Genomic DNA, 24000 nt, shown 5'->3' with positions numbered 1-24000 from the left:
GGGGGGAAATAATATTCTGCAAAGCACGAAAAAGACTACTGAGAACTTTATTTGTAATGGATTCAGAATGTACCCAGGTCGTTATCAAATCTTCAGACCCCAAGTTTTTCCTTTTCCTCGGGATTAGGATTACTTACCTAGATGGACATGAGCAAAAGACTGCACTCCTTCACCTGCGCCATGTTTCCCAAGAGCCCCTGCAAACAGTCTTACTGCTTCCGACTACACAGAGCGATTACAGAGGAGCTGAACATAATCCTGGCAGCAGAGATTCCAGATTACAAAAATGACGGGGAGCCGACAGCTCAGCCTTCTGTTGTCTTAGAGATGGGGTCTTCTCACTGGACTTTTTAATTTTGTTAAGCTCAATGTGACAAATGAGTAAGAGGTGCTAGAACATGCCTGCTGAAGAATAATTATCATTAAAGCTTGTAGCTGACAAGAAGCCGGAAGAAAAAAAATACAAGCTCTAAGATTACAGTTAAGTCTGCCAAGGCATTTAAAATAGATGTTCCGATCCGTGGTAAATCCCCAGGAATGCACAAGAACACCACCAGCAGACACCTAGTCTTCTGGGAACCTGTGGGCACCACCTTCTTCTTTGGGGAAGAGCACTTTCCCCTTCTTGTTAAGGATTCCTGCTCCCCCAAATGCACTCCATGTGCCCCTCGGAGCTGCCAATTCTCACATGACCCCACTGCCCTTGTGACCATTGAGAAGTCTGAACCGCCTTCCTCAGACACCAGGATGCACAACAGGCATCTCCCTCTTGTGGCTGAAGTTATAAAAAGGCCCAAACCTGCAGCCACATGCAGTATGTTTTTCACCATGTGGAGAAAGTCAACCCGCAGTGAGAACTAGCAAGCTGGGCTTAGGAAGAAACAAATAAGGGCAGGGAGGGAAAATCCTGTCGGCATTATAATCCCTGACCTAATGAGGAGTTCTGCGAATCACTCCAAAATCCTTAGAATACACTGCCCTTGATCACACAAGGGGGTTCTATTTGGGTCTGTGTTTGTATCTGAGGAATCCTGCACAACCTGACAACAGCTCTGAATAAACTAGGCCTTTAGTGCTGCTCGTGGGCAAATACACAGGTTCATAACATACACACATGACCAACACTGGAAGTTCACACTTTATGCTGGAAAAAAAGTTCTGGGGGTGCAATGGGGAGCAGAAAAGGAGCAGAGGTGAGTGTTGGACTTAATATGGTCCCTATACTCAGCTGGCTGATACTTCCAGTCAATGGAGCAATTAAGCCAGTGTAAACAGTCTTCCTTCTTGTTGACTCGCTATCACCTCAGCATCGTTAATGAAATGAGTTCTGGATGGAAGGGGCTTTGTCTCCGTCACTGACAAATCATACATGATTTAAACTCCAATTCTCCACGTAAACATGAATGTTCAGTCTTGGGCTTAAATATCAACTTTTTAGAACTCAAACTTTTTGGAAAAAAAAAAAGAAAGAAAGAAATACAAAATGTCATTTGCCTACCCTCCCTTGTACCCGGAACCGCTGCTTCTGTGGGAAGCACACACACACAGCCTGCTATTTGCAGCCGATGAGTATGTGCTTGTACTTCTCCTACAAGGATCCTGCAGGCAGAGCCCTGGAAGCTCAAACCCATCAAGGGTACTGGACTTTGTGCATAATGTCAGAAAATATCATCCTATGAAGCTGAATCTAACTGGAAAGAAGGTAAATGGATGAAACGCAGGACAATTAGCCACATGTACTTCTTCCTTTCCCCATCTGCTTGGGTTGACATGAAGATGGGGAGAAGGAGAAAGAGTCAGAATGGGAAAGCCAGAGACCAAGATGGCAGGTCACAAGAAAAATATATATTCAAGTTCTACAGGCTCAAGAATATAGGGGGATTTCCCACACATATATTCTTTGATATCAGTAGGATCATATTAATGAAAACTGGCTTGTAAGAGTTCTTCACATTCACACGACATATTCCTGTATCTACAGTCCGATGCCCCTCAATCGGCATCCCCAGGTCTACAGCTGGTACTGCAGCAGAGGCAGAAACACACTGACCATAACGTAAAGTGCTGCTCCAAAGACAAAAGGAGTACCAACCAACCAATTAGAAAGTTGAAAAACAACAAATATATTCAGCAAATTAGCCATTCCACAAATTGGCTTTTCGACAGCTAGCTCTTAGCATATCAATCCACAGCCTTTAAGAGATCATCTTAACAGACATCTCGTCCTGAATCCCAGTTCCATGACCTACTACCTTTGTGATCTTGGGCAAGTTACCAAACCTGCCTAAGTCTCAATTTCCACATCAGTGAAATGGTACCCCATGTCATAAGGATGAAGGAAATAATTCAAGTAAATCCAAACACCATGCTAAGTGCTTGGCGCAAAATCAGAATTCATTGAAAATTTATCACCATCCTCATTATCATCACTATCCTATTAGACCAAGAAGACGACATCAGATCTATTGAAGCAACACAGGAGGGGCATCTAACCCAACTGCACTAAAGAGGAATCCATCTTGCTCTGGAACTTGTTCTGCCTCACCCTTTTAAGGAAAGCCATGACCATATCTGATGATAGGCCTAACAGAGGTGGCAGTAACGGACTTGCCAATCAGATCTTCTTTGATGGGGAATGGAAAGTCACCTAAAGACACTCCAAGTAAAGGCAGAAGAGAGAAGCCCTGAGTAAGCAAAAGCTATGAGTAGGCAGAAGCCACGAGTGGGTAGAAGCTAAGAGTACACAGAAGTGGTGCAGTGGAGAAAAGAGCAGCGAGAAGTGAGTCAACAGTGGTGAGCACAATGAGCAGTCAGCAGCCATGCTGCCAAGATGGCAGCAACCTGAACCAGGGAAAGCAGGCCTCTGCTACCAAGGAGTCAACTGGGTGCACCGGTCGTCGAAGATTCACTGCTCCACAGTGACCTTCCAGATACTTAACAACGTCCTCCTCCCTGTGGGATCTCATCATCCAGTGGTTTGGTGAACAGTATACGTCTTGGTAAGAATATGAAAAACCAGCCCACCTTCCCTCCGACCTCTTCCTCCTCAGCACCTCATTCATTCAACTATCTCTGAAATTGAAGCAGATTCTCACCCGTGCTTCTGCAATAAATGAATATGTTCTGAGTGTAACTATTTCTTCTTGGAAAAGTCTTCTATGCACGTGCAGAAATGAAAAGGCAAACAAAGCTCCAGAAGGGTTTCAAACCAATAAACCTCAGGAGCGTCTGTGGTTTTTTCCACCACCAGCTCAGAGTCCTCTGTGTGCCACCTGGCAAGCTTCAGTTTCTTCTCTCTCAACCCACACAGAAAAGAAACGCAAAAATAGCATTAATAAGCCCCTAAGGTCTGGGACTCTTCTGCTTTGGCATATACAAGCACATTCCTTCCAATTGCTGGATGAGAAACAAAGAGACAGGCATATGGAATGTGCACCCAAAGCCAGGCCAGATGGACACCTTTGAGATTTATGGGACTGGGTCCTGATTCACCCCCCCCACCCCCATAAACCAGACCCTACTGGGGTAGAACTTGCAGCAGCTTTCCTAGAGTAAAAAGGAGAGAAGCATTTCCATACTTGAGAAAGGATGACAAGACAGGACATTGTAAAGAAAATGAGCTCCTGAGATTGGGGGGGAGGGGAGGGGGCCTGGAGAATTAGAGATGCAGCTTTCAACAGGAAGACCTGTCCACAGGAAGACCAAGCTGCAACCACAAGGCCGCAGGGAAACCTGCTCCTTCAACACTCATCAGAGATCTCCAAAGAACATTGCAAAGCAAAGCCACTCTGCCAACCCCAAAACAGCCATTTGCCTAAGGAACTGTGGCAGAGTCGAGAGAGAGGACTTGGAAGGTGAAGAACCTGAGCAGTCCAGGGGTGTGTACGGTTGTGGGCGCAGTAGGACTCAGGGCCTGGAGAAGAGATGCAAGGTTAAATGAAGGCCAGCTGCCTTAAAGGCATGTGGTTTCCTAGTTTTTCTGGTCAAAAAAACTCATCGGTGAGATTTAAGTAATCCCTTCTTACAGCTTAAAAATGGCCATGACTATGGGGCACCTGGGCGGCTATTCAGTTGAGCGTCCGACTCTTGAATTCAGCTCAGGTCATGATCTCAAGGTGATGAGATCGAGCCCGACCGGGCTGTGCGCTCAGTGGGGAGTCCACTGGAGATTCTCTCTCTCCCTGTGCCCCTCGCCCTGCTCTCTCGCAGGTGCATTTTCTCTCTCTCTCTCAAAATAAATAAATAAAATCTTTTTGAAAAAATAGCTTTGGGGAGAGGGAGAGGAGGAGAGACAGTCATCTTTCAGGCCTCCATAAAATCCTGCAATCAAGCAGTTGGCGGGGCGGCCCGCTGTGCCAGGTCCCACCCACTGGTGCCACTCACAGGCTAGAAACACCACCCTGGAGTGAGGGACTGCCTCCCTCATCAGGGGAACAAGCCACAGGCAAAAGTGTCACTTTTCAGAAATCCAACCTGTTCCCAGGCCACTCTCCAGATGCTTTCACATGCATGTTCTGACGATGGAATACAAACCCAGGAACAGTCCTAAGTATAAAGTTTAAACCCAAATACAGAATAGACGCTCAGATCATGGTGCCCCCCCGCCCCAAAACTGAAGTGAAAAAAAAGCAAACAGCCTAGTGGCAGGTGATCACTGTATTCTAGGGCCCCAGAGATAGAAGTCATTCAGTTATCACAGGGATCACCCAAGAGATGACAGGTACTGTGTGTGTCATGGGTATTCGGAGTGAAGGCCCCGTGATACCTTCAGGAGCTAGTCTCGTGGGGAGACAGGTGAGTAGGATGCTGGGCAGCACAGTGGAGGGGCAGAAGGCGATGTCATCAAGTGCAGAGACAAAGGGACAGGAACTGGCTCACGAGTGGTGAGAGCAGGCTAACGTCGGCGGGGTGGAGCTGGGTTTGAAGGAGAGGGCATTCTGAGCAGAGGAAGGCCCCGGTCATTTGCGTACTTATAAAGCTCGACACCTGGGCAGCAGGTGGATGTTATGGAAGCAGCTGGTCGGCTCTTGGGTGATCCAGGTGGGCTTAGAAAAGGGACACAAGAGCTACACTACTGAGCACGTGCTCTGCCTGGCACTGGGCTACCTGGATTAATTCACCCTCACAATAAGCGTACCGGGCAGGACCGCATCCACGGCAGGAAACAGACTCAGACAGAGCTCTCTGCCAGCACACCAGCTGAGAACATGCCAGAGCCGGGTTCGAGCCCAGGCCAACTGACCCCAGACTGGTCTACTGCCCACCTAACCCCATGATGCCCTACGGTCTGAAAAAGGCAAACAGCAGTGGGCAAGAAGATTCTTATTTTCAATGTAACATCGTATATCTGTGTCTAAAATTTTAGGAAAGACATGTAACATATTCTTGCCCTGGACTTCCCTGATCACAATCTGAAAACCAACGTGTGTAGGAGACAAAAGCCTCTCCCCCCACCCCACCCCCGCACCACACCCCCACAGGCCAAGAAGCACTTCTTTCCCTGGCGCACCTCAGAGAAATCAAGCGGGTACCAAGGGGAGAAGTGAGGGAGAGAATTTCCTTTCTCTAGAGAAAGCGGTTGCTGGGCTGTGCAAAACCATTCCCCAGCAGCTTGCTTTTTACCTCAAACCTAGTGAGGAACCGCTTTCAAGGGCCCTACTGGGGATCTCTGAGACACACTGGTTAGGGCCAGACTGCCCAGGAAGGAGCCTGTGGGCTTGGCTCTGACTCCTGTCCTGGAGATCCAGGGAGACAGGTGGGCTCTAGGGCCGGCGAGGGCTGTTCCTGGTGGCACCGGCCTCACCCCCAGATGAGTGTGTCCAGGGAGAGGCAGCTGGGGGCCAAGAACAGGAAACCTCAGAAGGCAGAGTGCAGAGGAGTGTGGGCTGGGGACGATGGCCGGATCTGAGCAGGGGAACCAGGCAGCCACCTAGAATAGAGAGAGCCACTGAACTCAAGGGAACCACCAGACAGAGGGACTCGGCAGGGAAGCCTCAAAAAGACCAAGCTTTCGTCCCCTTCACCATCTGCCAGGTCCCAAGAGCACAGCCCCACCCCCACTTGAGTTCTGGCAGGAAGTGGGCAGAGGAGCATCTGGTGAGTGGGGGAGGGGTGACAGGAAGAAGCCGGGGGCAAAGGCCTCACCCTGCTCCCCTCCCCAGGGGCCCAAGGCAGAGGCAGCTGGGCGAGGGAGAACACTGGAACACAAAGCCAGGTTTGGAGTTTTGATTACTCTCCCACTCATCCGGGCCTGGCCTTGTGCCTCCGAATGAGAGTAGGACTATGTTATCTGAAAGTGAACAATAAAGTCATGGAATTTTTGACCCACCTGAATTTTCATTCCTGAGAAATCACTCTGAAAAAAAGTTTACACGAACACACACAAAGAAAAAGGTTTTCGATACATCTCATGTGTTTGTTGGACATACTGGTTACAACACATCAGCTCGCATGCTAACTTTGCAGGTACTGAGCGAGAGCCGCTCGGTTTTCAGATTTTTGGCTACGACAGAAAACTCGAGAGAATTACTTGGATAAGAGAGAGAGAGGCAGACAAACTCACTACATTTCAGGCAATGAAATGCTATCTTCAAAGAAGGATTTTCGGCATCTCAGAAACGGCTCCTTAAAGTAGTTTCAAAGCCAAAGCATGCAGTGTTCTGTTCCAGTTATCTGGGGAACCCCCTCTGCCTACCGCCGCCCTCTGGCCGTGGAAACTTGACCGCCACCGCTATGAATGGCCCAGATCACTGAGTCTCACGGTCTCAGATTTTCCTTCCTGGGAAAATTGGGGCAGTTTTTCCAAGGTGAGTCTTGGAAAACAATCTTGTCAACGGACTGTGACAAGAAGCAACTAGAAAGGTTCTGAAGTGAGACTCAGAGCAAGACAGTGGTCAGGGGAAAGCCTCCAGGGGAGAGAATCCTCCTTGTCCGTCCCCGGGGAAAGCCGCAGAGAAAAGCAGTGCGGGCCAGAGCTGGTCTAACTCGCATTCCCCTGCGGGCTCAGGACAGCCGCCGACTTTCCTTCCAGCCCGCTCCCCACGGAGCCAGGGCCCCGCGAGCGCATCGGAGGGCAAGGCCTGCGGGGAGCGGCCGGACTGCCCGTGTAACCTCTCTGGGCCTCAGTTTCCCCACCTCCGAAAGAACAGGTCATCCTTCTCGGAAAGTTTAACCCTAGGGGTCCACAGATCACAGAAGTGAAAACGAAACCCCTTCAGGAAGAGCTGTTTTTTCCCGTGCCATCTCTCTGGTATATAAAGCTCCTCCGCATGTTCTCGGTCACTTGCTCACGGACATCTCGGCATCTGCAGCGGGGGCAGCCCGAACGGAGCGCAGAAGGGCGCAGAAGACAGGCCCCGGCCGCATGGGGTTTTCAGGCCCGGCAAGCCGGCCGGGCTGGCGGGGTGGGGGGCAGGAGGAGCCACGGGGCCTGGCCAGCGATGGACACTCTTCCTACTCGGGAAAGCGCAGGCTCCTCCTGGCCCTGGCCCGCTCTGCCGCCGGCGCCCCCACCTGCGCTCCCAGCGACGCAGCACTCTGTCGCCGCCGCAAGCCGAACCCTGAGTAACCAGCCTACGTGGTGGGCAAAATGGAGAAGGAAAGGCACCCCTCATTTTCCCACGAAACAGGACAATCATATATTGATTCCCATTTTTATGCCAGGAATAAACGGTCATTTTCTTTCCTGACATCCCAAATTAACGGCTGTGCTGTTGTCTGTAACACTGTCCCGCTATCCAATCGGACATCAGAGCCACGTGTAATTCTGCTTGCGCTCAGGCGGTAACACCTGTCCACACCGCCCGCCGCCGAGAGATCTGAAGCCACTTCACACCTCTCTAACTGAACGCCATAGGCCACAAAATCGCCACGGTGTCAAAGAACGCTTTCATCATTTGTTTACTCGTTCCCTGTTTTAGAGGCAATATTTTTTGCACACCAACTAGGTGCCAATCAATGCTGTAGGTTTTTTTTTTTTTTTTTTGCCCTCACAGAGCTGCTTTTTCTAGTGGGGCACGAGAGAGCAATGCACTTGCTGGCGTGGAAATGCTCAAGCCTATGAAAACATGTAGGAGGAAAACACAGGGAATGGGGGAGAAAGGCTGGGCCTGGGGTGGGGTGACAGTGGTGACTTTAAATAGGCCAGGAAGGCCTGTGGACAGAGCTGACATTTGAGCAGAGATCAGAAAGTAAAGAAAAATGCCAAAGTGGATCTCTGGGGGACAGCGTATCAGGTAGGGGAGGAGCAAGGGCAAAGGGTGGGGGAGGGGGGTGTGGTGGGGGGAGTTATGTTTGAGATTTTGGAGAAACAGTAATGTGGGGCCAGTGGGGCCTACAGCAGCGGGGAAAGGCACAGGTGGAACATGAGGTAAGTAATGGGGCAACATGGAGTGAGACTATAAGCTCACTGAGCTCACTGGAAGGTTTGGAGCAGAGAAGTGATAAGATCTGTCTCTTTTTTTAAAATTTTAGTTGACATTAAATATTGTATTAGGTTCAGGTATACAAATAGTGATTCATCATTTATATACATTACAAAATGATCACCAAAAAAGTCTAGTTACCACCTATCATCATACAGAGTTATTACAATATTATTGACAATAGTCCCCATGCTGTACTTTTCATCCCTTTTCATTTATCTTATAAATGAAAGTTGGTAACAATGAATCATGGAACACTTCATCTAGAACTAATGATGTAATGTATGGGGATTAACATAAGAATAAAAAAAAATTAAAAAAAAAAATAAATAAATAATAAAAATAAATTAAAAAAATAAAAAATAAAAAAATAAATGAAAGTTGGTGCCTCTTACTGCCCTTCACCTATCTCACTTATTCCCCCACTCGTACCCCTCTAACCACTGGTTTGTTCTCTGTATTTAGGAGTCTGTTTATTTTCTTAGATGCCACATATTAAGTGAAATCATATGGCATTTGTCTTTCTCTCTTTTAAAGTTTTTATTTATTTATTTGACAGAGAGAGAGAGAGTGCACAAGCAAGGGGAGCTGTAGAGGGAGAGGGAGAAGCAGACTCCCCGCTGAACAGGGAGCTTGATGCAGGGCTCGATCCCAGGACCCTGGGATCATGTCCTGAGCCGAAGGCAGATGCTTAACCAACTGAGCCACCCAGGCATACCTCTCTCTCTTACTTCACTTGGCAGAATACTCTCTAGGTTCATCCATGTCACAAATGGTAAGATTTCATTCTTTTTTACAGTTGAGTCATATTCCATTATATAAGATATACACCACGTTTTCGTTATCCTTTCATCTGTCAATAGGCCCTTGGGTTGCTTCCATATTCTTGATACTGTAAATAATGCTGCAATGAACATGCTGCGTATATCTTTTCGAATTAGTGTTTCTGTGTTCTGGGACCAATATCCAGCAGTGGAATTGCTAGGTCACAGAGTATTTCTATTTTTAATTTTTTGAGGAAGCTCCATACTGTTTTCCATAGTGGCTGCACCAATCTACATTCCTACCAACAAGGCACAAGGGTTCCCTTTTCTCCACATCCAATATTTGTTATTTCTTATCTTTTTTATACTAGTCACTCTATCATACATTTTAAAAGGATCACCCTGGCTGCTTCATGGAGATACGCCTGGGGTATGAGTAGGGGAACAAGAGTGGAGGCCGGGGAAACCACCAAAGGCTTCTGCACTGATACAGGCAAGATGTGGGCGCAGCTTAGATCAGGGTGGAACAGTGGAGGCGATGAGAAGGAATGAGATTCCCCACAGTTTCTCAAGGCAGAGCTGACAGTGTTTGCTAATGGACTGAACGTGGTATGAGAAGCAAAGAAGGAAGAGGGTCAAGAATACCTGAGCAAGTGGAAGGACAGGGTTGCCATTTACTACATTTGGGAAGAACAGTTTGAGGAGGGGAATCAGGAGTGTTGTTTTGGATTAAGTTTCAGAGGCCACTGGACATTGAAGTGGAGATATTGGGTAAGCTACTGGCTACACAAGTCTGGAGAGTTCCGTTAAGGTCTGCATCAAAGATCTGAATTTGGAAGTCCTCAGTGACAGATGGCATTTGAAGCCCCAAGCTTGGAAGAGATCTCCTAGAGTCTGAGTGAAGACAGAGAAGAGGTCTCAGGACCAAGCCTGGGGCAAAGGAGTATGAGAAGGCATTGCCTGTGAGGCAGGAAAACTGGGAATGTGGGGCATCTGAGAAGCCAAGGGAGCAAAGCATTTCTAGAAGGGGGAAATGATAAACTGTGCCTTAGTCCTTGCTTTACTGACAGGGTTTCTGAGTTCTTGGGTGAGAAAAAATGATGTGCTCCAGGACCTAGTATGGGTTCAGTAAGAAAGTACCAGGTTCAATTAAGTTCCTAGGCTGGTTAATTAGAGATAAAGTGAAGGACATAGTCTCTCTACAAAAATAAGCAACAGAAAAACAGTCTGATGTAATGACAAGTAGATGGATTAGAAACTGCTTGACTGATGACACCCAAGGGCACATATAAATAAATGAGTGTCAACCTAAAAGGAAATTTCCAGGGACATGTCACTGGGCTCTGTCCTTAGCCTACTCAACATATCAATGGCTTTTATCAGTGAAAACTAAACTTGACTGCAATCGGAACAATCTAGGAGGCTTGTGAAAATAGAGCATCCCAGTGTCCACCCCAGACCTACTGAATCAGAAAATCCCCAGATGGCACCCGGGGGGTGGGGAGCTAAAGGAAGTCCTTATTAGAAGAACGAATTGAGGGAGAAGCTTGATCCAAATGCACAGCTAAAACCAAGCTCAGTGGAATGCAGAATGTGTTGGAATGACAGCTGGGCACATGGAGTCTTGCATTTGATTCCGAAGAATCAGCCGGACATGAGGTGGAAAGGGTACACTGAGCTGGATCTGAGACCAACTTGTGAGTCTCCCTGATCAACGGTGGGATCTCAAGCTGCACTGACAACAGATGAGAGAAGGGACATAATCCAGTCATACCCTCTCTGGTCCCGAAAACACTCTCAACAGTACAGGGGACACACTAGAAAAAGGTCAAAGGAGTAAGACCAAGATGGTAAAGGGACTCCCCCCACCCCAGAGAGAAGCAGATGTTTAGCTGGGAAGCTCAGAAGAAACCAGGCCTCCACCCCGAATACTTTTTTTTTTTTTTTTGAAGATTTTATTAATTTGACAGAGAGAGACACAGCGAGAGAGGGAACACAAGCAGGGGGAGTGGGAGAGAGAGAAGCAGGCTTCCCGCTGAGCAGGGAGTCCGACGCGAGGCTAGATCCCAGGACCCTGGGATCATGACCTGAGCTGAAGGCAGACGCTTAACCGACTGAGCCACCCAGGCGCCCCCACCCCGAATACCTTAAGGGCCAACATGCAGAAGGACTTGCTCTGTGGGATCCGATAGGGTTGATCTATAGTCAATAAGTAAAAACTAGTGGGACAGAATTCTACTTTAGTAAAAGGAAGGTCTTTCCAACACTAAGAGTAACCCAAAGAGACAGAAGTGGTGAGTGTTTTGCCACAGGAATTGCTGAACAATTAGCATTTATTACAATGTATTAGTTTATGTATGTGTGTGTGTATATATATATATATATGTGTGTGTGTATGTATATATATATACACATATACACATATATATGCACACCCTTCCTAGACTGTAAATTCCCTGAGGAATTATATCCCCAGAGTCCAGCACAAGCCCTGTCCTGTGCTATGTGCTCAGTAAATGCTATTTGAGAGAGTCAGTTGATTATGGCTGGATGCTGCCAAGCCTGTTATAGAGGTGATTCATGCTATAAATTGTTAATGTTCCTTCTAAAACAGCAGATCCTATGATTTCTGAAAAACTGCACATAAACCAGTTTCCCCTGGAAACACAGTCATCCTTTGCATCTGCACAGTCGACTCAGAAGTCAGATAAAATGGATTATTTAATTGTTATGTCTAAAAGTCAATGGTAGGGACGCCTGGGTGGCTCAGTCGTTAAGCGTCTGCCTTCGGCTCGGGTCATGATCCTGGCAGGCCCCCTCTCCCTCCCGCTTCCCCTGCTTGTGCTCACTCACTCTCTGTCAAATAAATTAATAAAATCTTAAAAAAAATAGAAAAAAGACAAAGGCAGTATTAGCCCTAGGTTTAAGGCTCAGCCCGGTATTAAGTATGTATGGGGGGGCGGGTAATAATTTTTGTCTCTAATGTTTCTGTACTTCACATAAAAATGTGTAAAGCCTAGTCTATTAAGGAAATCTGATCCTTCCAGGTGTGACCCAGTTTGGAGAACATCCAACTTTAGGCGTTCCATCAAGTAAATGTCCCCACATCTCTACTAGGTGGGCGGGGGGGAGGGGAATACTGATTCACTGGCTGGTGTTATTGGCCCAGGAGGAGCATGCTGCCCACCACCCTTGGCCAAATCTGGTTCACCTCAGAATTTCCTCCCTCAGAGGCCTGGTCCAGTTGCGAAGTTAACCTTACAAAGGGCTTCAACAGAGTCGCCTTTGCAGTCACCAAGGTGATCAATGCAGATCATATCCTCCTTCAGAGACCGCAGAACAAAACCAATTCTCTGGTCCGTGGATCAAAGCCTGAACACTCCTAAAATCCGAGGCAGCTTCTGATGCCACCACTCTGTCCCTCCCCATGCGGAAGCAGCGCGCTGTAGTCCCGTGTCCGGGGAGGGGGCTCGGAATACAGGAAGCATTTCCTTTGTCCCGGCACTCCCAGGGGACCATCTCATTTAATCCTCGCGACAGTCCTAGTGGTGACATTACTGTCTCCCTGTGGCACAAACGAGGAAAGGGCATCTCAGAGAAGTTAACACAGTTGCCCAGAAGGAGCACCACTGGCACTCAGGTCTGTTCAGCCCCAAAGCTGTGCTCTTATTCCGTACAACCACCAGAGCAATCTTAAAAGCCAGATACTTTAAAAAAAAAAAAAAAAAAAAAGCCAGATCAGGACACTCCCTTATCAAAACCCAAAATGCTGTGGTGACTTCCTCTCATCCAAACTTCTGCATGACCCTGCCTGCTCTGACCTCTGCCTGCCCCTCTTGCCACATATCTCCTCCTCCTTCTTGCCCTTGCCCTCTCCCTTCCAGCCCTACTGGTCTACTTCCTGTTCCTTGGAATCCCCAAGGCCCTGCCTCACGGCCACCATACTCGCTATTCCCTCTGCCTGGAATGCTATTGTCCTAGCGCTCCACAGATCCCGCCTACTTCCTCCAGGTCTTGCTCCAATGCCACTTCCACAGGGAGACCATTCCCCACTACTCTTCTCTAAAAAAGACCCCTTCTCCTACCACTAACTACACCTTATCTTTCTCAGCAGCACTCACCAATACCTGAACGCAGGTGTGGTTTTTTTTTGGGGGGGGGTTGTCAAGGGGAATGGGGTCAGTAGGAGGGGGTCACAGGAAGAGAGGGTCAGAGGGAGGGGGTCATGGGGAGAGGAGGCTCAGCAGGAGGGGTAGCCCGGTAGTGTGGCATGGTGACTACCCATAGTGTCGCCTCGGGTTCCATGGCCCCGCATTACAGGTGCCAGTCCTGCCGGGATGGGAGCAGTGCAGGGCCTGCTCAGTGCCCACCCTGCGCCCAGTGTCCTAAGGTACCCCAGAAGTAGGGGTGTGAAGGCCAAGGGGAAGAGAGCCTGCAGACCGCCATGGGGAAGACTGCTGCCCTTCTCTGTCCCTCTTTCCCACTGGCCCACTCTCCCCCCACCACCGCCCCACCCTGTGTGTTTCTTCCCTGGGCACCCCCATCCAACCCCACTGCACCTTCTCTGGGACCTTGATTTATTGTTCACCCCCCTTCTTGAATTTACTTCTTGGAAAATACATTTCCCTAGAGTCTGTGTCAGGCACCATTCAAGATGCTGAGGACATGCCATGAAAGGTCTGATGACGGGAAACAGCATGTCACATGGACATGAGTGTGAGGAAGCAGGTCCAAAGTGCAGAGGCGGGTGGGGCACCTGGGTGGCTCAGTCGTTGAGCGGCTGCCTTCGGCTCAGGTCATGATCCCGGAGTCCTGGGATCGAGTCCCACATCGGGCTCCCTGCTCGGCGGGAAGCCTGCTTCTCCCTCTCCCACTCCCCCTGCTTGTGTTCCTGCTCTCGCTGTCTCTGTCAAATTAATTAATTAATTAATTTAAAAAAAAAAAAAAGGGCAGAGGCGGGTGGTCATATATGTTCCACAGGCAGGTCATTTGAGCCAGACTTGGAGGAGAAGGAGCAAAGCTTGGTGATAGCTAGGCAAGCAGTGCTCAGAGCAGGTGGGAAACAAATGTCCCTTGAGACTCCTGGGGGGACCGTGTCTAGAGCAGGGCCAGTGAGGGCAGAGGCAGAGATGCCATTAAAGTAGGAAAAAGGTCTCAGTGTTGGGGCAAGGGCCCAAAGGGGACTCTATCAACTTTACGTTCTGCAGTAAGCTATGGAGAATCAGCTGACTGGAGCAGAGAAGTGAAATCATCTGACATACATCTTAAAGAAGTCTCTTGAGGAAGCAGGGGGACCAGTGCAAATCCACTGCGGTTAGAGAGAACTTGGTGGCCAGCATCAGAGTGTAGCATCCAAGGTTGTAAGAAGTCCTCAGCTAGTTAACTGCTCATTGTCAGGGCCCCACAGTTGCAGGGACTCTGCATCATTCACCGGTGTGTCCCCATGCTGAGGAGTGGGGGAGTGCAGGGGTGCGGAGACATGGCCAATGTGCACCAAAGTGGGTTCCTACATGTCCTTTACCCTCTGCTACCTCCACCTGGTCCTGGCTCACAGAATTCTGCTAAACAGTAGCCGGGTGATTCGCCAAGTAACTTCAGCTCTCCAGGGAAACTTTCCATTTATTGGTAGTGGCCTTGACAAAGAGGGGACTGCTATTTCCCCCCCACCCAAAGACCACAGCACCCCCTTGGTCTGATATTTGTGTGACACTGTCAGCTTTAGAATTTTATGATTTTATCACAGAAGAGACCTTTGGGGCAACTGATGAAACAAGAAGGTAATTATATTTCACAAAGAGAAAAAAAAAAAAACCTTCAAAATTACCAATGGTCTGTTTATTGCTACCAAAGACAATTAGTTCATTTAATGCCTTCCAACATCTTTTCAAATCAGATAGAAGACTCTTATTAAAGGAGGATTATAAAAAGCTGTGTTATCCGGCATTAACCAATCAGAAGCCTTCTAAAAGTAACATTTCTGAGATTCCACCAATACAAATCTACAAGCTTACAAGGGGACTGATTCGCAGAAGTGAATCATAATCATAAAAGACAAGTATTCAACATAAAAGTTTCTAGAGATGAAATTATGTCTGTTTGGGGACCTTGTCTCCCTTCATCACTGCCCTGCCTCAGAATGTTGCTGGCAGGTGGTTGGTTTTCTATAAAACATTTTACATTCTGTAGAAGTATTTTGTAAATAAACAGAGGGTGGTTCACTTTCAAAACCCAGGATTTACTTTGAGTTTTATTTGATGCAATCTGAACTTTCTTTTTTTTTTACTTGTAGAAATTCCTACTGGCATCTGAGGGGCTTTTGTTTGCTGGACTTTCTTAGTTTTGCTCTCCTAATACACAGAATATCTCACAGGAACTCTTGGCTTCAGGCCATGGTCAAGGTCAAAGGAAGAAATACCGAAGGGATAACAGACAGGTCTTCTGGGAAAACTGAAGCTAATCTCTCTGTTTGTGAGTTTTCACCCATCCACACACTCCCTCACTCCCGCAAGGTGGGAGATAAAGTCCTGTCAATGATTCAACTCCCAAAGAAGGAAGAAAAAAGGAGTTCATGTTAATTTTTGAATTCCAGTGCTTGGCCTCAGTAGAACTTGTCAAGAAACAAAAGGTGCAGATGGGAAGTAAGGCAGAGAAGTGGACACAGGGTGGTGGGGTCATGAGCGTGCTGTTTAGAGCATCAACTGTCCAGAACATTGTATCTTCATCATAGCCTAGAATATGCTACTCTATATTTCCAGATTATTTCCTAGGAAATGTTGAGGAAATATTTCCTAGGAAATATTGTATTTGCTCATAAGTACATAAATACTGTAATCATAAATGCCGTATATTGTATTTGCTCATAAATTTAACATTCCTGAATACTTTCAATCAGCAGAGAAGTATTCACATTCTTTAGTATTTACGTGAAGTTCATCTGATTTTCAAACATGAATTATATCCAGCTTCCGTCATACAACATGCTAATAGCTTATTATATAATGCTCACACTGAAAAGAAAAATCATCTTTATGGCTTGAGTAATTTTCTAAAGGGTTAAAAAAAGAGAAAGAGAGAGAAGGCTGCAGGTGGTTTAGTGATATTTATAAGCATTACTGAAATTCTTGTGCCAGAGTGAGGAAATGTTCCACAAAAATAGGTTATCTCCAGCTAACTGATACAATTTCAACACACGATCTCTGTTATGCACATGTATTGTTACTTTTGTAATTATTTTGATATAATGACTGATTTAGTCTTCATTCTAAAGAGCCTTAGAAATATGACATTACCTTCCAAGAACACTTTCTTTCATTAAAGAATGTTTCTTTATACTCTGCAGTTGTCAAAGAGGAAAAGGAGACAACATGTAGTACAATAAGCAACCTCTAACAACCGAAAGGGGTGCATTTTCATGATATTCAACTTACTTTTTCATTCCACGCCCACAGTCCAATTCCAAGAAATGCTATTCCCAAAAACTGAAAGAAAGAAAGAAAGCGTGTTAAGTATAAGGGTAAATGCCATGTTTTTACTAACACAAATACAAATAGTTTTCAACCGATTCTTTTTTTTTTTTTTTTTTTTAAAGATTTTATTTATTTGACAGAGAGAGAGACAGCGAGAGAGGGAACACAAGCAGGGGGAGTGGGAGAGGGAGAAGCAGGCTCCCCGTGGAGCAGGGAGCCCGATGCGGGGCTCGATCCCAGGACCCTGGGATCACGATCTGAGCTGAAGGCAGACACTTAACGACTGAGCCACCCAGGCGCCCCTCAACCGATTCTTTTGTCACTTTACTAGGCTGAGAAATACTCCTATTTAAAATCTGAGTAACAGCCTTTGACAGAAAAATACCATAATCACTTTGATTAAAATTAAGCATTCAGAAGGGTTGAGTAAAGAAAACGTGGTATATATATTCAATGGAATATTATTCAACCTTAGAAAAGAAGGAAATCTTGTCATTTGCAACAACATGAATGAACCCGGAGGGCATTATGCAAAGTAAAATAAGCCAGACAGAGGAGATAAATACCACACAGTATCATTTACATGTGGAACCTAAATAAATAAATTGAACTCATAGAAACAGAGTAAAAAAGTGGTTGCCAGGGGCTGGGGGAAATAGAAAAAGGTTAGCAAAAGGGTACAAGCTGTAAGATGAATAAGGTCTGAGGATCTTATGTAAACACCGTGACTACAGTTGGTGACACCCTCTTGTAAAATTGAACTTCCGCTAAGGGAACGGAAATGATGTCACACACAGGAAGGTCTATGTGAGGTGATGGATGTGTTAACTCAAGGGTGGGGAATTCCTTCACAATGTATATGCATATCAAATCATCATGTTGTACTCTTTAAATATCTTATAAATTTGTCACTTTTATCTCAATAAAGCTGGAAAAATAAAAATTTTTAAGTTTTTTTTTAAAAGAAGGGTTGGGGACATGTAGGTGCTTCGAAGTCATTGACATTATGAAGAATAATAATTAGGTAGATCCTTGAGTAAAACCAAAGTTATAAATACTGTTTAATGCTGCCTTTTAATGTAGGAAAGGGCACAGTACCTGCCCCCATACAGCCAAGCCTGGTATTCACTAGAAAATGGAATACCAGGGACATGAATGGAAAAGAGCTGGTGATTCTCTCTCTCTACACCATCATGCCACTGGAAATGGGCCAGGAAGAGGGCATGCAGAAGCCCTCAACACACTCTCTACCACTTCTTCAGAAGGTAACATGAATCTTACGAAGTCCAATGTGACCCAAGAAAAATCCTGGAGTCTTCCATTTTTCAGAAACTTAAATGACTTCTATCGTCCTTGAGAGGGCTTCCACAGCTTGGCCGGGTCTCAACTCAGTGCCATAACTTCGCATATGCCAGGGAGCACACAGACACCACAGTGCTGCCCCTGAGCTGTGTTGAGTAGGGGGTGGGGGAGCAAGCAGTAATCAGGGGGATTTCCCATTGTAGTTAGTTGTCACTTTATTTCATCTGCTCTGAGATACACATTTCTCCCCGCCCCCCACATTTTAACATGTCTGAAATCGGGACAGGTCTTAAAAGCGATGGTATCTCAGTTCTTTCCCCTTGATTTTACCTAAAATAATAGCAGGTCCTGCAATCAGGGTGTCCCATGTTTGATGACACATTGTACAGGGCTGTCCACCCCCTCAGAGCTCAGTGGTCAGGACCGGGTGTAATTGCCCATGAGCAAGGGCACATCTTATTCCTCATCTTCATTACCAAGAGCAACTCTGAATTTCCTTCCCAAACACTGAAGTGAAAAGAGAGCGGGCGGGTTAACGAGCAATTTCAATCTGATGGCAGCAGTGCACCCTGTTTATTTTACTAACATCTTGATTAAGTTAAATGTCAGGAAAGCTGTCCACTGAGAGAGGTGCGCACGGGTGCTTATTCTTTGCCGTCCTCGGGAAATCGGAGAGCTGTCCACCTGGCGAGGTCTTCATCCGCAGCAGGTGGTTGCTGACACGTTGTGGGCATTGGCTCATCAATCCGAGGGGGGCTGGGGGAAACAGCGGGAGTGGAGGGGAAAGGGGGGGACTGAAAAAAAAAACAGACAGCTGACGGCCCTGAAAATCTGGTTGTGTTTTTAGAAGCAGAATGTCCCAAATCTCCTGCCAATTATTGGACTCCAGTGAAATCTCATCCAATACCTTCAGAACCCACAGAAGCACAAGCTCCAGCGTGTCCTTGATTTGGCAAAAACAGAAGACCTCTTTCTTCCTGCTCTTTGCTCTTAGAGGTTTGGAAAGGGTTTCGAAAGAGTTGTTGTTGTGAACATCCCGACAGAAAACTATGCTCGGTCCCTCTATGGCCCTGGTCAGAGTGCTGTGTCACTTTAGGTTTTTGACGGAAAACGACAAATGCACCAGTGCCCCAAATGACTCCAAGATACTTGGGACTCTGTAGTACAAAAACAGAGCAATTCAGCATGTTACTTTCATATGCCGAGGTCCTAGGCACAATAGGGTAATGAGTGACAAGTGCAGATACAGCATCGCATCAGACCTTGAAATCAGAGTGCTTGACTTCACACCCATTGATGTGAAACTCATCCCAGAGAAAAGCCTCACCTTCTCACAGCTAAAGCTCTTTATGGACAAATGGTCAACCATCTTCCCTGGTGCAGTACTTAATCACTGTCACCATAAGCAGTGGGTGGGATGGCGTGGCAGAGAACAATCACGGTCAGCTATGCCTCTTGGCGGGGGGGGCAACGTGTCCCCGCGGAGGGCTCCTGTCTAATCGCTAACATTTATTTCTTCTTATTACTGGACAGGCTCTGTGCTATTATTAGTGCTTTGTATGAAGTGTCTCTTTTAAGCTTCACCACAATTTTACTGTGGAAGAGGCACTGTTATTAACCCCATTTTAAGAAAGGGAAGAATGAGGCTTACAGCATTTCATTTGCTTAGAAGCACACCGCTACTGAACGAAGCAGCAGAGATGTGAACCAAGAGGAGACTGAATCAAAGTATGCATTCTTACTAATCCTGAAAAATTCCCATTTTCCCCCATGGGATAGAAAGTAGAGGCATTTAGGTTAGAATTACATGTGATATGACGAGGACATCGTATATTCCTTCCCCAGCAAGCAAAGTGGACTTGAAGAGGTTAAACAATGAGAACCCTGCCTTCACACAAGGACTGGTTGGTTGTAGAACAGAAATTCCCATGTACGTGTCAGCAATGGAGTGACCCAGAAGAACAGAGAAATTCAACGGTGGGTCAACTCTCTCCTCTTTGTACGAAGCTCTCCTTCTTCTGGGCATTTTGAAAACCCCTTTTCCTTCACAAATCATATAATAACAGATTGGAAACCAGTGATTTTCCACCCAGGGGGGTGGGAATCAGAATTTAAAGAAGACTCACAGACAATTTCCTCTACAATCTTGCTCTAATACTTCCTGCTTTAACTGTGACTCTCCAAACAAGGTTTAAAAATGTGAAGAAAAAACACAGTGAAGAAAAGCACTCACTACCTAAGCAAGCAAGCGGCGCAGGGCCGGGGCCTCAACTGTGCATACCTTCAGTGCTACATCACTAGCAAACATCCTCCCAATTACTCTCAGCCCATATGTTTTGTTTTAAAATCAAGTTGTTCCAGCTTCAAATAATTAAACAGAAAAGAGCCAAAAAACAGAGACAGGCACGCAGCACTTGAGGCACGCTGAGTTTCCCCTTTCCCACCTCCAGAAGAAAAGTCGACCATAAACCACCAAACTGACCCCATTCTGAAACCTTGAGGCCAACTTCCAGGGAAAGGGGAAGAACACTTAAAGTCAACTCTTCATTCCTTTGGAAGCGGGGGGCACCCCACAGCAGAGTTGAGGCCTCTCCCCACCGGGCAATAGAGGCAAACGTGCAGTACAAATGTTTGACCACCCAATTTTTGATGTTTTAAAACGAGTACCAATAATTTGGCCAACATTTGTTCAGTGCTAGGTATGAACTGGGCACTGTGTTTTATATGAATTCACTGAGACAGCACTGCCTAATACAGAAGCTCCCAGGGGCTGGGACACACTGCAGTGTGCTAACACACGTAAGACACACATTGGATTTTAAAGACTTAATTATAAATTCAAAGAACGGAAAATCCTCAGTAGTTATTTTATTACTGATTATATGTTGAAATTATAAACTTTGGATATTTTGAAATAAATAGAAGATATTATTAAAATTAATATTATCCCCATTTTATAGATAAGGAAACAAAACCTCAGAAACCTTAAGTCGTGTTGCTCAGGAGATCGGAGTCCTCAGCCCAAGCTCAAAACTGTTTTAGTACTTTCCTGAAACTCTTGTCCTAAGACTCAAAATCACCCCTTTAGTTTCTAGGCACTCAGGGCAAAGGTGGGTATTCCTAACTGGAATGGAGAATGGACCGGAGTGGAGACTGGACCTAGGTGGAAACAGAGGGGCATGCTGACGGAAGCCCCCTGGGTACAGCAGCATAAAAGCCAGCAGAGCTGACGCTCAGGAAAAGCTAGAGAGGAAAATGGCCCTAGGATGTGACCAGGGCAACTGGACGTCTCTGCCAGGAAGAACACATCTGCCCCCTTTTGGGGACGGCAAACAGAAAATCTCTTTCTCCATCTGCTGCTTCAGTCCAAGCTGAGCCTCCAACACCTTGGAAGTAGAACAGTGCTCCATTCTAACTGGTATAATAGACAACTTAAAAAGCCACTCATCCATCCATCTACAATCTTCAGATATTCTTGAGTTCTTACTCTGTGCTAGGTACTACTTTTCTCTTATGATAAATATAGATACAGTCCTTGCCCCCAGTGAGTTATACAGTCCAGTGAGAGAGAGAGAGATGTTAATCAAATAAAGCATAAAAGACAAAAGTGCCCTTGACGGTGATGTTAAGGAGAAGAAACTAAGGCCAATACAGACAAAAGAGGAACACGTGACCCAGAGAGCAGTCCAGGAGGGCTTCCCTATGTCAGGGAGGTAGGAACTGGGGTCTGAAAGATGAGAAGATGTTAACTGGCAAAGAAAGGAAGGGAGAGTATTTCAGGCAGTGGGAAGAGAATGTGCAAAGGCCCTGTGGTGAGAGGAACACAGCGAGTAAAAATGTCTAAAGGGTGATTTGTGTGACTGGTGTGTGGAGAATGGGTGGAAAGTAGCAGATGTGTCATTAGCGACATGAGCATGGACCAGCTCATGCAGGGCCCCATAAGGCACAGCAAGGAGTTCAGTCATTACGCTAAGAGTGACAGGAAGCCTTCTAAGGGCCATCTGTGTGTAGTGGGCTAGGATGGGGCAAGGACACAGACCTTTATCAGATTTGGACTGCAGAAAGGATAAGACAGAGTCCAGACTGGACACACAGGGACTGGAAGGAGGCAGCTTTAGTCACGCAGACAATATCTGATTGTGTTCTGCATGGAAATGTGAAGAAAAAGATGGAACTGAGACTATTTAAAAGTAAAACTGACATTTACAGTGATGGCTCGATTTGGTGAAGGGCGGGCAAGGGTGAAGGAGAGAGAGGGAAGTGTTAAGGAAAGTTCCTGTTTCTGGCACCTTCTACATGGAGACTATGGCTCTTCAAAATCCATCTTATGTCCTCTCTGACAGAAATAAATCTCAGGTGCCAATTTCATAACTAGCTTAACATCTAGTGGCATTTCTGAAGGACAGCTTTCTTTTATGGTATTTTGCCAGCTATCTGAATTCTCTTTATAAAGGAGCATATTTCAGCTTGTATACTTAAAAAAATAAGTTATTTAAAATCTATACACACATCTACCTCCCCCCACTTGTATTCATAAATGGAAGCAATAATGTACAGGTGTACATTAAAGGTCACAGGCAACTCCTAAATAGACATTTTCAATCCTCTTTGCTTAAAAAACCATTACGTCAATGGCATCTGCCCAGCATCCCGTGAACAGACTCAAAATAACAATGCAGCAAGGTAAACACAACAGAGGAAAATAAAGATCAGGTCAATCTTCTCACCTAAATTAGAGCCTCAAAAATATTATCCAAAACAATGGAAGGAACTGTTCTTCCTTCGACATTCTGATGAAGTTTTAAAAAAAATTTTTAAGCTCTGCCTGAATAAACAGGACAGATTCATTGAAAACATTTGGCACAGAAGAGAGGAAAAGAGTGCCTTAAGGAAAAAAATGTATTTTCCTTAAACTACAACACAGGTATTTTTCAATAGATGTTTGCTGACACTTTCGTGTGACCACCACTCCAGTTCTGGCAGGGAAGGGGGGGGTGGGTGCAGTTCACATAAGTGTGCCAAATATTTAGGTTAACAAAACACATGTTGCCTTTATAGAGAAGGGCGGATATTAGGAATAAAAAGCCTCCGGGCATAATTCTTGCCACATCAGAGGAGTAAGCCTGGGCTATATAGAAAATTCAATACACAGAAAGTCAATCCCAATCTTGCCACTGGGTCCCCGTGTCCCACCTGGTGCATTCAAACGGTCCAGGAACCCTCATGAGAAGATGGCCTGACAGATAAAGCCCAAGCCTGTAAACAGGACATTCCCCATCTGAGCCGGGGTCACCCTGCCTCATGTCACTTGGCCCCGACAGCCTCCATGCAGCCTGAACACCTGAGCACACGCGGCCCGCGGGGCACCCCTGCCACGGCTCCGAGGTTCTGTGATCTCAGGAAAGGCTCTTCGTTCCTTAACACTTATCTGAGCATCTCCTATGAGCCCGGCAGCGGGCTAGGGGTTTGGGATAAATCAGGAAACAAAACAGACAAAACTGCCTGCAGCGGGGCTGACGTTCTGGCTGGGCTCGACGGGGAGGGAAAAGCAACACAAAGAAACATAAATGAGTAGACAATACAGAATTTTTTTTTTTTAATTTTATTATGCTATGTTAGTCACCATACAATACATCATTGGTTTTTGATGTGGTGATCCACGATCCACTGTTTTCGTATAACACCCAGTGCTCCATGCAGTACGTGCCCCCCTTAATACCCATCACCGGGCTAACCAATCGCCCCTCCCCCCTCCCCTCTAAACCCCTGTTTGTTTCTCAGAGTCCATAGTCTCTCATGGTTCACCTCTCCCTCCAACTCCCCCCACCATTTTTCCCTTCCTTCTCCTAATGTCCTCCATGCTATTCTTTATGTTCCACAAATAATTGAAACCATATGATAATTGACTTTCTCTGCTTGACTTATTTCACTTAGCATAATCTCCTCCAGTCCCATCCATGTTGATGTAAAAGTTGGGTATTCATCCTTTCTGATGGCTGAGTAATATTCCATTGTATATATGGACCACATCTTCTTTATCCATTC

General features: G+C 46.2%; 1 protein-coding gene across 8 annotated transcripts in view; it reads right to left on the bottom strand.

Annotated features, from left to right (window-relative positions):
* The window catches only part of TSPAN5 (tetraspanin 5), a 162161-nt gene that overhangs the window by 16249 nt on the left and 121912 nt on the right, over positions 1 to 24000 (bottom strand). For 6 of the 8 annotated variants that reach the window (XM_081812108.1, XM_081812110.1, XM_081812105.1 and 3 more), the window contains exon 2: positions 16615 to 16665. In XM_081812108.1, coding sequence (XP_081668234.1) covers positions 16615 to 16665 — 51 coding nt within the window. Of the gene's footprint in view, positions 1 to 137; positions 470 to 16614; positions 16666 to 18285; positions 18435 to 24000 lie in introns of those variants that run through there. The other 2 variants (XM_081812111.1, XM_081812112.1) reach the window with 2 other exon arrangements.

This window comes from Leptonychotes weddellii, chromosome 2, assembly GCF_054177405.1.
Source record: "Leptonychotes weddellii isolate Sample4059 chromosome 2, ASM5417740v2, whole genome shotgun sequence".
Taxonomy (NCBI): domain Eukaryota; kingdom Metazoa; phylum Chordata; class Mammalia; order Carnivora; family Phocidae; genus Leptonychotes; species Leptonychotes weddellii.
The sequence above is the reverse complement of the archived record's forward strand: the minus strand, read 5'-3'. Positions and strand labels throughout refer to the sequence as shown.